The sequence below is a fragment of the Alternaria viburni genome (assembly GCF_023758015.1).
Source record: "Alternaria viburni strain BMP 2772 chromosome Unknown scaffold_38, whole genome shotgun sequence".
In the NCBI taxonomy this organism is placed as follows: Eukaryota; Fungi; Ascomycota; class Dothideomycetes; order Pleosporales; family Pleosporaceae; genus Alternaria; species Alternaria viburni.
Genome location: NW_026055807.1, coordinates 188781 through 203278, shown reverse-complemented (window position 1 = coordinate 203278; position 14498 = coordinate 188781). Strand labels below are relative to the sequence as shown.

The 14498-nt window shown below is 52.8% G+C and overlaps 6 protein-coding genes across 6 annotated transcripts; 3 read left to right on the top strand and 3 right to left on the bottom strand.

Annotated features, from left to right (window-relative positions):
* Positions 1-2027: 2027 nt before the first annotated feature.
* Positions 2028-2287, top strand: J4E79_011209 (uncharacterized protein; the record flags this gene model as incomplete). Its single annotated transcript, XM_049360040.1, has 2 exons — positions 2028-2036; positions 2117-2287. 2 exons carry the CDS (start codon positions 2028-2030, stop codon positions 2285-2287), a joined length of 180 nt encoding a protein of 59 aa, XP_049205554.1.
* Positions 2288-2377: 90 nt separating this feature from the next.
* Positions 2378-2909, top strand: J4E79_011208 (uncharacterized protein; the record flags this gene model as incomplete). The annotated part of the gene is made up of 2 exons (XM_049360039.1): positions 2378-2400; positions 2654-2909. 2 exons carry the CDS (start codon positions 2378-2380, stop codon positions 2907-2909), a joined length of 279 nt encoding a protein of 92 aa, XP_049205553.1.
* Positions 2910-3079: 170 nt separating this feature from the next.
* J4E79_011207 (uncharacterized protein) lies at positions 3080-3831 on the bottom strand (the record flags this gene model as incomplete). The annotated part of the gene is made up of 2 exons (XM_049360038.1): positions 3080-3655; positions 3709-3831. 2 exons carry the CDS (start codon positions 3829-3831, stop codon positions 3080-3082), a joined length of 699 nt encoding a protein of 232 aa, XP_049205552.1.
* A 558-nt stretch (positions 3832-4389) lies between these two features.
* On the bottom strand, positions 4390-8305 carry J4E79_011206 (uncharacterized protein; the record flags this gene model as incomplete). Its single annotated transcript, XM_049360037.1, has 3 exons — positions 4390-6515; positions 7026-7909; positions 7959-8305. 3 exons carry the CDS (start codon positions 8303-8305, stop codon positions 4390-4392), a joined length of 3357 nt encoding a protein of 1118 aa, XP_049205551.1.
* Positions 8306-9103: 798 nt separating this feature from the next.
* J4E79_011205 (uncharacterized protein) lies at positions 9104-10209 on the top strand (the record flags this gene model as incomplete). The annotated part of the gene is made up of 2 exons (XM_049360036.1): positions 9104-9971; positions 10028-10209. 2 exons carry the CDS (start codon positions 9104-9106, stop codon positions 10207-10209), a joined length of 1050 nt encoding a protein of 349 aa, XP_049205550.1.
* Positions 10210-12330: 2121 nt separating this feature from the next.
* J4E79_011204 (uncharacterized protein) lies at positions 12331-13679 on the bottom strand (the record flags this gene model as incomplete). The annotated part of the gene is made up of 4 exons (XM_049360035.1): positions 12331-12824; positions 12873-13219; positions 13271-13323; positions 13530-13679. 4 exons carry the CDS (start codon positions 13677-13679, stop codon positions 12331-12333), a joined length of 1044 nt encoding a protein of 347 aa, XP_049205549.1.
* Positions 13680-14498: the final 819 nt, after the last annotated feature.

The window sequence follows — 14498 nt, the reverse complement described above, 5'->3', positions numbered from 1 at the left end:
CATATAGATATTGCGGGTTGCATTTTGTCTACTCGTGGCTGGGCTGCACAGGAGCGAATGCTTGCACCCCGCATCATACACTACACGCAACAACAGATGATCTGGGAATGTTCAGAAGAATTAGTCTCTGAAGCCTGGGGACCACATGTCTTGGCATGCCAGCCCCAACGTCGCATCCTGTCTTTCAAAAAGAGTTGGCTGCAAGAATCCTTAACAAAAGCTTTCGTGGAAGCAAGAAGGCTACCAAGCACCCGACTCTGTAATGCTCCTCACGCTACGTACGACCGAGGGCCAGTTTCGCTTAAGGCATGGCACGAATGTGTTTGCGAGTACTCAAGACGTCGTCTCACAATGCCGTCAGACAAGCTTCACGCCGTGGCTGGTGTCGCAAGTCTGCTTAACGACAGCGGTGAGTTGGGCCACTACCTTGCTGGGATTTGGAGCGAGCATCTAGTGGACCATCTCGCATGGTCACTACGCGGAATTCTTACTTCTACATATAAGAACTACAGGGCGCCGAGCTGGAGTTGGGCTAGTCTTGATGGCGAAGTGACGTTCGTTAATAGAGAGAGAAGACAGATAATTCACACGTCTTTGAGCAACGAGGAAAAGGAAGAACGAGCCAAAATGTTTGACATCAAGCTCAAAGAACACCATATGATCTTGAGGGACAAGCGCAATATATATGGCGCTGTTCTAGAGGGGTCCTACATCATCGTAGAAGGCGCATGTATCACGCGCGAAGCACTCGATCAGCTCCTGATCAAACTGTCCATTGAACCCAGTCGCCCTGATGGTTTCAAGAAGAACCGCGGTATCGAACCTAGGTCAGGTTCTCGGTACTTTCAATGGAAATACAGAGGGCCGACACAGTATTTACGTTATGACGAACACAAGGAGGAAGACATCACATCACCCTACCAATTTTGTATGTACTTGATGACATCTAGTGATCGCATTGAAGCGCTTCTACTTACATGGGTCAATCGAGAAGAGAGGGTCGCTCGACGTGTTGGTCGGATGGCATTGAGGGAGCATGAGGGCGAATATTTTGATCATCATAAGGACGGGATTCATACTGATGACTGGCAAAGATGGACAGTGAAGTTGGTTTGAGCTATTGTATCGAGTTTTCATGCTGAGATCAAGGGCCGATGCCACAGACGACTGCAAAAAAGAGCATAAATACTGGTCAGTGCGCATTTCCATCTTGCCCGTCCTTCAGACTGTCTCCACCACGATATCATAGATCAATCACATGTGTCATTGTTCATTCACAGGATTTTCTCACGACAACTCGCTGAAACCTCCAAATATGTTGACATAGAAGCTTGTATCACTAAGGTTCGTGCGGACACTCCTATCGCCCACACTCAGACTGACCAGTCGCTACAAGGAAAAGACATGCGCTAGTTCCAAGAATTCAGGCGCTTACGTGAGACCCCTACATGCAGGCTATGTCTTATTCGCAACGAATAGTGTACCTCATGCATGCAGCCGTTTCCAGCTCACCGGATCGTCCAAAAGCGGTTGCGCATACTTTTCTTATGATAATTTCCAATGGTGATTGCTCTCTTTCGCTAAACCATCTTCTCCATGGCACTGCAACGACGTATGAGCACGCGCTTCGCATCAGGCTCTACTGCTGCACCAGTAGAAACTGCACGAAACGCTCTGCTGGCATTGCATACCTTGGTAGCCCACGCGCAGCTGCAAGCATATATCCTTGAACCTGTAGCAGGCAAAATATCAATAGAGGCGATCGCTTTACTGGATTCAGTTGCATACTTTCGGCAGTGTCATCTCGATAGGTGCCGTACTGCCTGATGACACGTCATACCTAGGTAGGAGGACGACGAGGCTCTGCCTGATCAGTGGCACATAAACAAGAGCAAACGTCACAAAAAAGTTGAAAGGCAACCAAAACCCCGAAGACATCATACATCAACCTCCCTCCCCAACACCAAAGCAACATCTCATACCCAACGCATCATCTCCCATACCTACCCTCGAAATCTCACAGACCCATGCCTCAAGTACGTACCAAGCGCACTCTACTCTACCCCACATTCAGCATAAACCTTACCACAGACTAATTTTACCGTTCATCTCACAGTTCAAAGAGGGCGATACCGTCAAGCTCAAAGGCGACGATGTAATCTACATCGTACTACGAGTCATCGTCACCTTGGGGGAGATCGCGAAGTACATCATCGAGAAAAAGTACAACCCAGTGCCTAGGGCAAATGAGTATGAGGTGAACGAAGGGGACCTAGTACCGGCGTGATGTGGCGATGTGGCGAAGGTCTTGTGTTGGAGATTACTACTGGAGATTCGAGACAGATGGGAAGCGGTGTGGGTATGGTTGGAGACTACGATGGCTACGGGAGGTTGGATCTTGTTAGTTGAAATGGGATGTCTCTACCCTGCTTCTACGTGACTGTGCCTCCTAGCTGTTGTGCTAGACTCGTAGTCGGCTCATCACTACATCCATCATTCCCCCGCTACTCAAAAACATTTGTCTCCTCCTACCCCTCACACCCCAAAGTACAAAACATCCATCACAGCCATCAACGTCAACAACTCAGATGCGCACCGCGCAAGCCACATGCCATCGCATTACTAACATCAATAACACCACCCCTTGAAGCAGGTCTACAAAGCCAATCTCTCGCTCCGTGGGGACAAGGAGCTACTGGAAGAGCTTCCGTCATATCCCGCAATACCTCAACGTCACTATTCCCTTCGACAAGCACGCCGTTGTGCCTACCGCGGGCACGGATAGGAAGAACAAGTCAAGGGCCATTGCGATACGCAAGGGCAATGACTACGATGTCACTGTCGGACTTCCCGACTCAGACGTTAAGTACGTAGACGACGGTGAGGATGTCGACATTTTCGCCGACTAAGTGTTGGGTGGGATGAGGTTGGAGTAGGTGCAGTACTGAGATGGGGGATGAAACGGCAGCATACTAGATACTTTGCTTATAAAAGAAGGCACTCGACCTTGAAATGAATATTTTCTTATTCTAGACCGTCTGCGCATCAATGTGACTATTCTCTTCTATCCGCGCATCGCTTAGCACTTGAACACCGCCGGTCCCGGACTAGTGTACGTCTTACTCCCCGTGTAAAGATTGTACAGAATCCCCGCATCATTCTGCTTATACGCACCCGGGAAGCTCACCGTACTAGGCGTCTTACTCGCCTCACCCCCCGTAACATTAATCTGCGCACACTCCATATAAAACTGCGCGCCCATACTGCTACTCGCGCTGTGCAGCGCAATCAACTCTCCCCTGAGCAGATACTGTCCGGGAGCAATACACTTTGGAATCGTGATCGTCTGAACACCTTTATTGGCGATAAGACGATCAACACCCCATTTCGAGCCGTCGAACGCGTCTTCAGCAATCTTGAACCACCCGCCGCCGACGCCGGAGTCGGTTTTGGCGTCGCTGACTTTCTTCATGTAGGCCATTACGGGGCCTTTGTGGGAGGAGTCGATTACGTCGGAGGGGCCGGAGGTGAGGGTGTGGCGCCAGGTTAGGGTGGCGGTGGAGCCGGCTTGGAGGGTTATGACGGTGGAGGTTTTGGCGGTGGGGTTGGGGCCGCCGTTGCAGACTATGTCGTTTGTGGAGACGTCGTTGATGGGCTGGGGGGAAGTTAGATGGGGGAAGGGATGGATTGGGGGTATGTGGTGCGTACGCCGTCGTAGGAGGGGACGCGGACACCATCTCCTACTGCGCCGCCATTGACGCTGACGAAGATTGTGTGGGCGGATGCCGAACTGGCTGCCGCAGCAAGGACAAGTGGGGTGGAGAGCTTCATTGTGATGGTTGGTGTTGCTTCGGGTGGAGGTGCTTGATGTTTCAACGTTGCTGTAGTCGGGGTACTTATAAACAATGTCTTCGCCCTGACGTTCAAGATCTGAACCCAGACCCAAGGTTTACATATATTGCATGCTTGGTGATATCGCATACACATTCCCAGATGCGAACAAGCCTACATCCTGCACCCCAGATGAGCGGAGCATTTCCTTCGCGTCCACCAACCGCATCGCGAGCCGCCGCGGCAAAGGCCTGAAACCGCAACGCTATACCAGCCAAAACCCGGATGAGAAAGGCCGTATCGCTGGAGTTGCCACGCGATTATATTAAGCAATGTAGAGCGTGTGTCGAATGTTCTTAGAAGTCCTAAGCGAGGTTGTCTTTAGCCAATGGCTTAGCCGTGCGTAAATTGAAGGCGCCAAGCTCCCGAGGATAGAGTGCCGCCCCATATAAAGAGGCTTGCTTGTGACCTGGTTGACATGTCGGCGCTAGTAGAAAAGTGCCGACCGGATCGTGATCGATGGTCGATTATCGGGAAGATGGACCGCCTAGGATGCGCTCAAGCAAGCGTGATGTCTTGAAGCTCAATGTCTTCCTTGGCCAACACTTCGCCCTTCATAATACCATGGACGTAAGTTTCACCAAGCAGCTCAAATTTCTCGGCAACTCCTTCGACTTGCTGCTTCCTGATCACAAAAGGTACACATGCCCTATCGAAGACAGCGAGCTCATCACCGACTTGCGCACCCCTCGGCACTAATGCAAAGTAGCCCTTCTCGGTTACAGCAAAGCGGCGCATCTTCAACGCGGCCCGGTACGCCGTTTGCAAGTCTTCCAGGGTCTTTGCCGGCTTCCTGGTCTTGAGACTGTCGAGATTGAAGTGACCCTTCTGCCGCCGCTGGCTCATAGTCTGACCAGGTAGGCATAGGGACTTGCCTGTCGTGGCATCTAGGATGAGCCCGAATACCTCGCTGTGGTCTGCATCTGGTGGCGCAACGCCAGAGCCATCGCGTCCCGCCAGTAGTGTGTGTAGAAAGGCGTCGTATGTTGAACTACCTTGTAAAAGGTATGTGTGTGTTCGACCAGCGCCCATGACAAGCTCGGCGTAAGATGCTAAATCACGATTGCCCCGTTGTGGATTGTCGATATCAAGAAAGGGATCCTCACTGACACTGCCTAGGATGGCAATGGTGTCGAATGCTTTACCGCTCAGTGTGATCTCTTGCTTATCTTCGCTCACGATAGCCTTGGGTGGCTGCGCGCCGGTGACGGGCCTACCACCCGCGCAGTATACAGCCCAAGATCTTGTCGAATAGCCAAATACGTCCGTTACGCGTGGGGTGCTCCAGTCTGGGACCCAAGACGGCTGGAGCGGGTGTTCGTGATCGACACAGCTTAATAGTTCGTAAATGCGATCAGGTACTTCCGTCAGACAGGCCTCGTGATAGACCGCTCTCGCAGGAACATCGGGATTGTAGTCGGGTACGATATCGGCATCTGCTATACCCAGCACACCGTAGATCTTGTCTTTGGGGTTTGTCGCCTGCGCATAACGTGTAGAAACCAGAATGGTCAGTAATGCTTCTTTCGTAACGATTGTCAGGCCATGTACGCGCTCTGCCTGAACAGAGTTCACCACATCAGCACCATGCGGCGGCAATGCTTTGACATCTGCTTTCGTGTTGTACTTCTTATCCAGCTCAGCGTTACCAGTCAGCCAGCCGAGCACATGCGTTTCTGCCAGATCATGACACCACGCAGCAAAGTCGTCCCAGCACACCTCAACCTTGCCGCATTTGACGAATAGATGTCGCGAAAGCACGGCTTCCTGGATGGTCCACAGTCTGCCGAACCAGGGGCGGCGCAGGACTTGACGAACAGCCCACCACGCTCGATCAAGGCTAGGTGGAAAATCCAGCCTCTCAAAATCCGCTGGCGTCACTTGCGCATCCGTCCCTTGTAACCGCACAAAGATAGTCTCCATCAGATCGAACGCAAGAGCTGAGTCCTCTTCACCGTCATCACCGAGCCATATGAGCGTGTTTGTAGCATGTGTGTAGACCAAGCCCATCAACGGGATCTGCTGCACCTTCTCCGCAATATCGGGCTGATTGATGCATATTTGATCCGTCCACAAGACAACGCTATGCTCAGTCGATCTCAAGTGGTTCAAAGCTCCCGCCAGGCTTGCGGAGATGTTCAACTGTCCATGTTCAAAGGATATGGTATCCTCGAAGATTGGTGGGCCCCAGACATAGCTGAGGGCAGTGTACCACACCGGCTTGCCTGTGTCGAGTGATACGGCATGATTGGTATGTCTGGTGTAGGTCAAGGTTCTTCGACTCGTGTTTGCTGGATTGTCGAAGGGCTGTGTATATTGCTCCTCTCTTGCAGGGTGCGAAAAGTCGATGCTGACGATATGTAGAGTGCCTCGCAGCGGACTTCCAGGCTCTCCAGGATGCAGCTCCAAGACACGGATTTCGCCTTCTCCAAGAGGCTGGTAGAGCTGTGATGATGGTTCATGCGGTGGGTCGCCACGCTGGCTCCACTTCTGCACCACGAAATCCTGGACGTGAGTTTGAGCGATCTCATCGAGCTGCCCATCTACGCCGCCTGGCCCTTCAAGGCTAGCAGCCTGGAAGATGGATGTTTTGGAAAGCGCAGAGAAGAAACAGTTGCAGTCATCTGGCGTATGGCGAGTTAGTAAGCGATATCGGCGGTATGAGCTGGGGTGGAAGCACTGCACCTAGCGCGTTCGTCGCGCATGGACACGTCGAGGCATGCTCGATATGCTGGTACGATTTCTGAGGATTAGCCATGGTGTTGTGGTGTTGCTGGCGTGAGAAAGGGAGTGAGGTGGCAGTTTCAGCAGGTACGACATTTGGGACTAGGCCCGACTGGGAGTGGGGGCAATTGCGACAGAGGCAGGAGGTGGTGACAACAAGTGTATGAGAATTAGTAATTCCTGTATATTACTGTGTTGGCGTTAATGAAGTGCTATTAAGACATGTGATGGCTGCTTCGCGTACCTTTGGAGCGCTACCAATAAAGTCGAAGTTTCTACCTTGCTTCAACTATGCGTCCGCTGCATGCTCACGACGAGCTGCTTCCCAGGATGAGGACAGTCAGCATTCAGCTGAACAACCAGTCACCACATATTGCCGCTTCAATCCAGTCCCAAGAACTGCGTGATACCATGGCCCTTGGCTTGTCCGCCTTTGCCCTTCTTTCTCCTCTTGCGCTTCTGCTTGGGCTCATCGTCCTCACTGCTGTCGTCCATATCCTTGTCGCTATCGTCGCTGTCTTCGCTCTCGTGATCTCGCTTGCCGTTGGTGGTCTCCTCGTCGTCTTCGTCCACGTCCTGCCAGGTCTGCTCGCCCCAGACCTTGACGGTCTTTCCACCACTGCTGATCATGCGGCCAGTGACGTCGAAACCCAGACCAATGACGCTCTCCTTAGCCAGCTCGTCGTGCTTGAGCTCTGCGACAACCTTATTCGGGCCGAGCTTAGCAAAGCGAATGTCTCCGTTGCCCAGCCCCACGGCGATGTGCTTTCCGCCGGGTCCAACGCCGTCTGGTACGACAGTGAGGGAGTCGAGGCTCTCGCCGCCTCCCTTAGAGCGGTCGACGATGATGCGCTCGTCTTGGTCATCCCAAACTCCGCGCTCCCAGAGTGTGAGAACACCGTCGCCTGCGCCAACGATGACCTTCTCGCCTACACTTGAGCCCTTCTTTGGTAGACCAGTCACGATGCACGAACTGAGCAACTCTTCTTCCTGGTCCTCACTGCGGACCATGACACCTCTCCGCAGATCCGTGACGGCCAGTGTGCTTCCTCCCGTTGTGACCCATTGCTTGGCCCAGCCGCTGGTACTCGCTTGTGTGGGCGGTAGAGGTGTGAGGGAGGAAACGTAGTCGTCGTGGGGGCGGTGTGTGTTTTCGGGCTTTAGGGAGACCTTTTCGCCGCCCTTGAGGTTCCTAATGTCGTAGATGTGCAGTGAGCCCGAGTCGGTGGTGAGGATGAGGGATTGGGGAGAGAGCCCGTAGACGAGGGTAGGCGCATCGATGCCGCCATTCGCGCTGTCGGTGTCAGTATTGCTCACGTGATATACATGTCTCTTGTGCTTACGGATCTAGCGGTACACAAATCTTCGCAGTGACCTGGCCAGTCATGCAGTCTGCGACCTTGACCATGCCATCTGTGCCTGCCGAGTACAATGACGTGCCATCGACGCTGTATCCGAGTGTCCGACAGCTTCCCTTGTGTCGCCGTGTGTCCCAGAGCTTGTCTATGGTGCCGAAGCCCTTTTCGGAAGCTATCGTCTCGTCATTGTCGTCGTCGCTTGCGCCCGAGGGCAGCCTGAAGGTCTGCACATGGCCGCTAGCCAAGCCGACGGATATGATAGGCTCCTCTGGGTGGATCGCCTGCACAAAGATATCGTGCTCCACCGGGAGCGCGCACAAGTTCTCGAACATCTTGGGTATAAAGATGATGCGGGAGTTGGTTGAATGCATTTCGCGACAGCTACAACTGGAATTTTTGTGGAGCCGCGGCTCAGCTCTTGCAGGGCAGGTGCAGCCGATGGTCTTGGCAGGTACACACACACAAGGCGGGCTTTCACCTTCCTGCGAGACTCCAAAACCACCTGCACTTGCGCGCAGTCCGTTCAGGCTTCGACTTCATCAATAGTATATCCTCCTCATGGAGATTAGCCCTGCCAAAAATTAGCTTGACCTCATTCCAGACAAAAGGGTCAACATACGACCAGGTCATAGAACAACAGCAGGTTTCTCATCTCGATCCTACCAAGTCTAATATATGCAAAGTCCTTCACTTCAACTCGCCATTCCATCTCAAAGAGGTTCGACAGCACCGCAAACCGGGTCTACGGACCACAAGTGCGTCTCTCGCAGCATCGTGAACATCTTGAACAAATGTTCCCTTCCAATCACGGCCACGCCATACAACACGCCTTTTCTCCACCGGCACTTTGATCTTCATTGCCCCATCATAACTAGTCCTTGGCCAGCGACGCGACAGGAAGGTCAACGTTCTTCGCCATGCGTTAAGCCTCGTCCGGCAATGCAGCCGAATCACGTTTATCAATGATTGGCTGTGAACATCACCAACATCTCCAACCATGTCCGCCGCTGTACAATCGGAGCAAAGACGTCCGACATCATGTACGTCTTAAAGAACCGCTGGGAACCGTCGTTCATCCGAACAGCATGCGTTGGATCTACCTGCAGTAATTGTATTCCTAATCTGCCATCATGCTCGCTTCATCGCTCCTTTACGGTCTCCTAACAGCCGCATCCTCAGTCAGCGCATACCACCACGCAAAGTCCATCAACTACACCGTCGTAACAGGCATCTTCCAACAAGACGAGCCCTCCACCGACCCCTCCACCTTCAACTTCCTCACCAGCAACTTCGGTCTGATCAACCGGACCTACCCCAGCGATTCTTCCTGCCCAGACCGCAAGCACTCAACCCAATGGCAGCGGCTCGCCCACTACATCTCCACCCTAAACAAGAAGGCACCGCGCAATGAGCGCTACGCCCTCTTCTTCATGGGCCGCCACGGCGAAGGCTTCCACAACGCCGCAGAATCCTACTTCGGCACTCCGGCGTGGAACTGCTACTGGTCTGAACTCGACGGCAACGGCACCGTTACCTGGGCAGATGCACAGCTCACCATCGACGGTGTCGAGCAAGCGAAGGTAGTAAACAAGTTCTGGAGCCACCTCATCAAAGACGAGAAGATCACCCCGCCAGAGACTTTCTACACCAGCCCCCTGTACCGCTGTCTCGATACCGCGAAGATCACTTTCGAAGGCGTGAAGCTGCCGAAAAAGAACCCCTTTGTGCCTGTTGTCAAGGAGTTCCTACGTGAGGGTATCAGCGCGCATACATGCGATCGCCGCCACAGCAAGTCCTTCATCACGAAGAACTTCCCTGGCTTCAAATTCGAAAAAGGATTCGCAGAAGAAGACCCATACTGGACTGAACTCTTCGCTGAGCCGCGCGCAAACCAAGATGCTCGCTCAAAAGCTGTACTCGATGATATCCTCAGCAATGATGATAGTACTTATATTTCCATCTCCTCGCACTCGGGTGAGATTGGAAGTTTGCTTCGTGGTATGTCACCGTTTCTTCAATGTCGTTCCGGCATCTCCGTGCTAACGAAACCCCAGTTCTTGGCCATCGCGAATTCCGTCTGTCGACTGGCGCTGCTATACCCGTTTTGGTCAAAGCATCGACGCTCAATGCTCCTGCGCCTGCTACAACGACGCTGCCGTATACACCGCAGAAGACGTGCGCTGCGCCGCCTGCTATCCGCGACTCGAGCTGCAATGACTGCTCGTGCTGCACTTGAGCGCATAGTTTAGTTCCTGATGTAGACCGAAATAGACATAAATTCCGATATTTACTCCACGATCTCAGCCACCAGCATTCCAAGCTCTTGCACCGTGTTCCAGACCTCCCTCTTTCCCAACGTTAACCCAGATCATCTCGTTTCCCTGCCGTGTCGATGTCTTGGATCTTGGCTTTCACGTCCTTATGAGTAATCATGCCCATTCGTGGAAACACGGAGAGAGTTACGTTGTGAATCTCGCCATATGTGCATTGTGCCGCACGTCACCGGTGTCAACTCCGCCTGAACACGGGGTACATCTGCATAGTGCACCGTGTAGACATGTCACTCCCAGCTCCCAAACATGTCACTCGCCCATCTCTATCCCGACTTCCTAGCGGCGTCATGCACGATCAGCTCCCTAACCTACTAACCTACCTAACAGCTAACCTCGTTCTCAACGGCTGGCTACCCAGCCACCGAACTCTAACTCCCAGCTCAGCCTTCGGCATGTCACAGATGATTAATCCTGGCCGATTGGCTCTTGTCCATCGACCCCGTCGGCGTTCGGCGTTCCCTGCGTACATCTAGTTCGTTATTCATCTAATTCGTCATTGCAGTTTCACTTGCCACTTGCCACCTTGGATACACTACTGTACTACTAGCTTTCAGCACGCAGGTCACAGTAACACGCTGCAGTAACACCCCTCTTCCCTCTTCCCTGCGTGCATGCCCAACCCTCCTGAACATCACCTCACACCACACCATCGGACCTTTTCCCAGACGATGATCTTAGCGATGATCTTAGTGAACTAGGCGAGCTAGGTCCCGCGTGAAGGCCAGACTGGCGGGTGGTACGCTAGGCGTCTAGGTTGTGATCGCTGTGAATCGGGCCTTTGTTTTCGCACTTCCGCGACTTCGGACTTTCGGGGTCTGGGCATGCTACTTGATGATAGGTCAGAAGAGACGGAACGGTAGGAACCGCCGTTCGTGATTTGAAGGGTTGTTTTGTGGAGACTTTGTAGATGGACGGTTGGGAGGCGTGGTGCGACGGTCACCGGTCGGGTGGTGTCGGCAGGCTTGGGGTTGGAGGTTGTTGCGATGGAGATGGGAGGTAGTGGTAGAGGAGGGATGGGATCAGTAGGGGAGATGGAAAGATGATGCTGGTACATGGCGTGATGGTGAGACGACAGTGGCGGTAAGAAGAATGTCTGGCAGTGTCATACAATCATAGTGAGGAATGATGGCGCTGCATGTAAGCTTACTTCCCCCCTGCTGAGGTGGTCTGAGGCTCTGCGGCAGTTGTAATCCGTTAACGACAAACTCCCTTCCTTTTGAAAGTGCGGCAAGCTTAGTGTTTCGCAACAAAAAAGCTAGCCTTGGAGTAGCGCATCGCGACGTCTTTTTCGACGTCATTACAATATCTAGATAGTTAACATCAAGTAGACTACCCATGTCGCAAACGGATCTCGCAACGTACGTTAAATAATCTCAGCGTTTCTTATTAAGTACATTACTAGTATATACAGGGGTATTTCAAAATGTCATGTCGCTCTTTCTCTTTGCTAATGTACAGGGATGGGGTATACAAAGATAAAAGGCCGTGAGCCGTGATGATGCGGCAGTTGGTGTCGTCGCTTCCCTGCCGTGGTATATATCCGAGTCAAGTAAGACCCAGACTCGAGCCGCTGTGGGGCGGTGTGCTTCCAGACGAACCCAGAGAGTCAGGCGAACCTGGCTTCTTTTTCCTCGCAGTGCTCGGTAACTGCGATTGCCGAGGTAGGTCGTTCGCATACTTTTTGCGGGTACACGATGGGCTTTTTTCGTGGTGGAGTGCAGCTGTGGGGTTTGCTTCTTTGCGCACGTGGAAGGACCGTGGTGGTGGGACCGGGGCGCTTAGACATGTCTGTGTCGTTGACAATTTCGACTGGGGTTACGACTGTGAGTGTGTGAACGCCTTCACCACCGCCGTTTGGACACGGCATTCGGTCATTTCCTTCACGGTACTCCGTTTCAGCTGGACCCGAAGCAAAGAGTAGCTTGCCGATATTGTGCAAATCTCCTCCGCGACGTAAGCCACATCGCATGTCTTCGTGATGACAAATTGGAAAATGTTGAAAGTGGGTATATTGCTGAAACTCATCATCTGTAAGGCGCAGACAAAACCGATCCCCGCTCTTCATCCGTGATGTAAAATGACTTGGAGACCATAATGCCGTTCTGGAAGTGGTCCTCTTCCGCACTGCTCCGAGCGCTCTTGATCCTTAGACTCCTTTGACTATCGTTGTCGGAGTTGTCCACACGCGTACTTTTCTTCGAGTTTGGTGGTGCCTTTCCGCCGTACCATTTATTCGAATTCGAAACAGGTTCGTCGTCGGAAGTGCGAGTTTGTACGGTGGCGGAGAGCTTGTACATGTCGGGACGGAGCTTATCGGCTTTGGAGTTTCCAGCGGCGTTGCCGGGTAAGGGGGCGGACATGCCGTATGCGGACGGACGGTAGGCTCCAGTTGGGCGTGTAGAGAGACCGAGCTTGTGCATGGCGATGAAGAATAATGGGCGGAGCGTTGCAAGGCTACCGGCAGTGATAGCGAGACCTTGTTCGACCGATGACCAGATGGCGATGTCAAGTGTGGACCCTGGCAGCGTTAGTGCCCAGTACGACAAGCAGCAGTACGGGAACTTACAGAGGAAGTCAGGAGAGTTAAAGTAATGTACAAATGGCATGCGCGCAATGACCGCAGCACTTGCGATGCAACCCATGGTGATCAACGGGATCAAAGCAACCTTGGTCCTCCTCTTCAACTGCAAGTGCCATACCAAGAACCCCGGGATGATGGCGAAGGTGAAGTCGGTGATGATACTGAAGATACTGTAGACGTAGCCGAGAGCGGTGATGACTGTGTTGTCGACGCACTTTCCTTCTTGCGAAGTACGGTCCCACATGTACGAGATTGGGTAGCACTGGAAGAGACAGACGAAGAAGAAAGTGCCTCCAGCGATAATCGAGACGCACATGGCACTGTAGATGATCCTGATTCTGTTAGCAAGTGTCGTTATAGGTTGCATTCGTTCGATTGCTTACCATGTGTGTAGTTTTCGAATACTAATCCGCAGGAGAAGGAAACCGATAGAAAGCTTCGAACATATCATAGATATCGAGTAGAACAGATAGCAAAAGTACCACGCATGCTTCGCATTTTGAACCCCCTCGATAGGCAGGTCACGATGATGTTTTCCGGTTCCATAGTGTATGCCGATGCAAGACGATGTGGTGTATGAAATGAAGAAGAGCTGAGGACTTAGTCAGATCGGACCCAGTTATCGTATTAATATACACTTACAGTTGCGAGAACCATCAAATAGTCATCTCGGCCAAATGCCTTAACCATACAGAGGCGAACATATATCCTCAAGCAACAAGCCAGGACTGCAGTGGTGACGAAGGCGATGTTGACTGCGAGCAGCTCGGGGCCTCTGTTGGGAATAGCCATTGTGGTGTGGTATATTGGCGAAGCAGTGGACACTCATACAGCGAGGAGGAGCCCCAGAATGAGCACACCGTTCGGTCGGTAATGGGGGGGCTCAGGATCTTTTACGCAGCTAGACACTTGACCGAATAAGCAGGGTGGAGACTATAGAAGACACCGCATAATGGGTGCCGCCACGAGTGAAGTGGGTCTGCGGGCGGGCTCCCAGGACTCGTTCCAGGGTCTGGTCCGTTTCAAGGAGCGACCATTACCAACAGGGTCGTTGTCCCGCGGAGCTCGGACACGGGACTATGGATTTGGCGAAGTCGTTCATGCGTTGACAGGGCACACGGGGACGCGTAGAAGCTGACGGCAGTAGTGTTGACTGCCGCAAACGAAATTGTTCATTGAACTCAAATAGGGACATGACGGAGGGGGATAGGAGATCAGCGTACACATGTGCAGCAGCTGGGCAGCCTCGTGCACATGGCTGACTTGTACCTCGCATAGGCTGGGACGCCACCATGGCTGGAAGGCAGCTCGCAGTAGCGAAACTCAAAAGCGCGGCTTGGGGAACGGCAGTGGTTGCTCTGTCCTGCTTTTGGTGGTGCCTAGATGCGTCCCGCTCGAAGGAGTTTCGCGATGTTCACCGGCCACGTGAAGGCTAGCCGAGAAGGGGATTAGTCACCGAAAATCTCGCAAGGGCTGCATCTTCCGTGCCTTCCGCTTCCTAGCTAGCTCCGACGCCCACTGACAGCCAAAGAGTCAACACTCAACCTCACAGACTCCTCGGAGCTGCCACTTGCTGCCGCTGATCGGCTGCATCATCGCGCAGTATCTCTT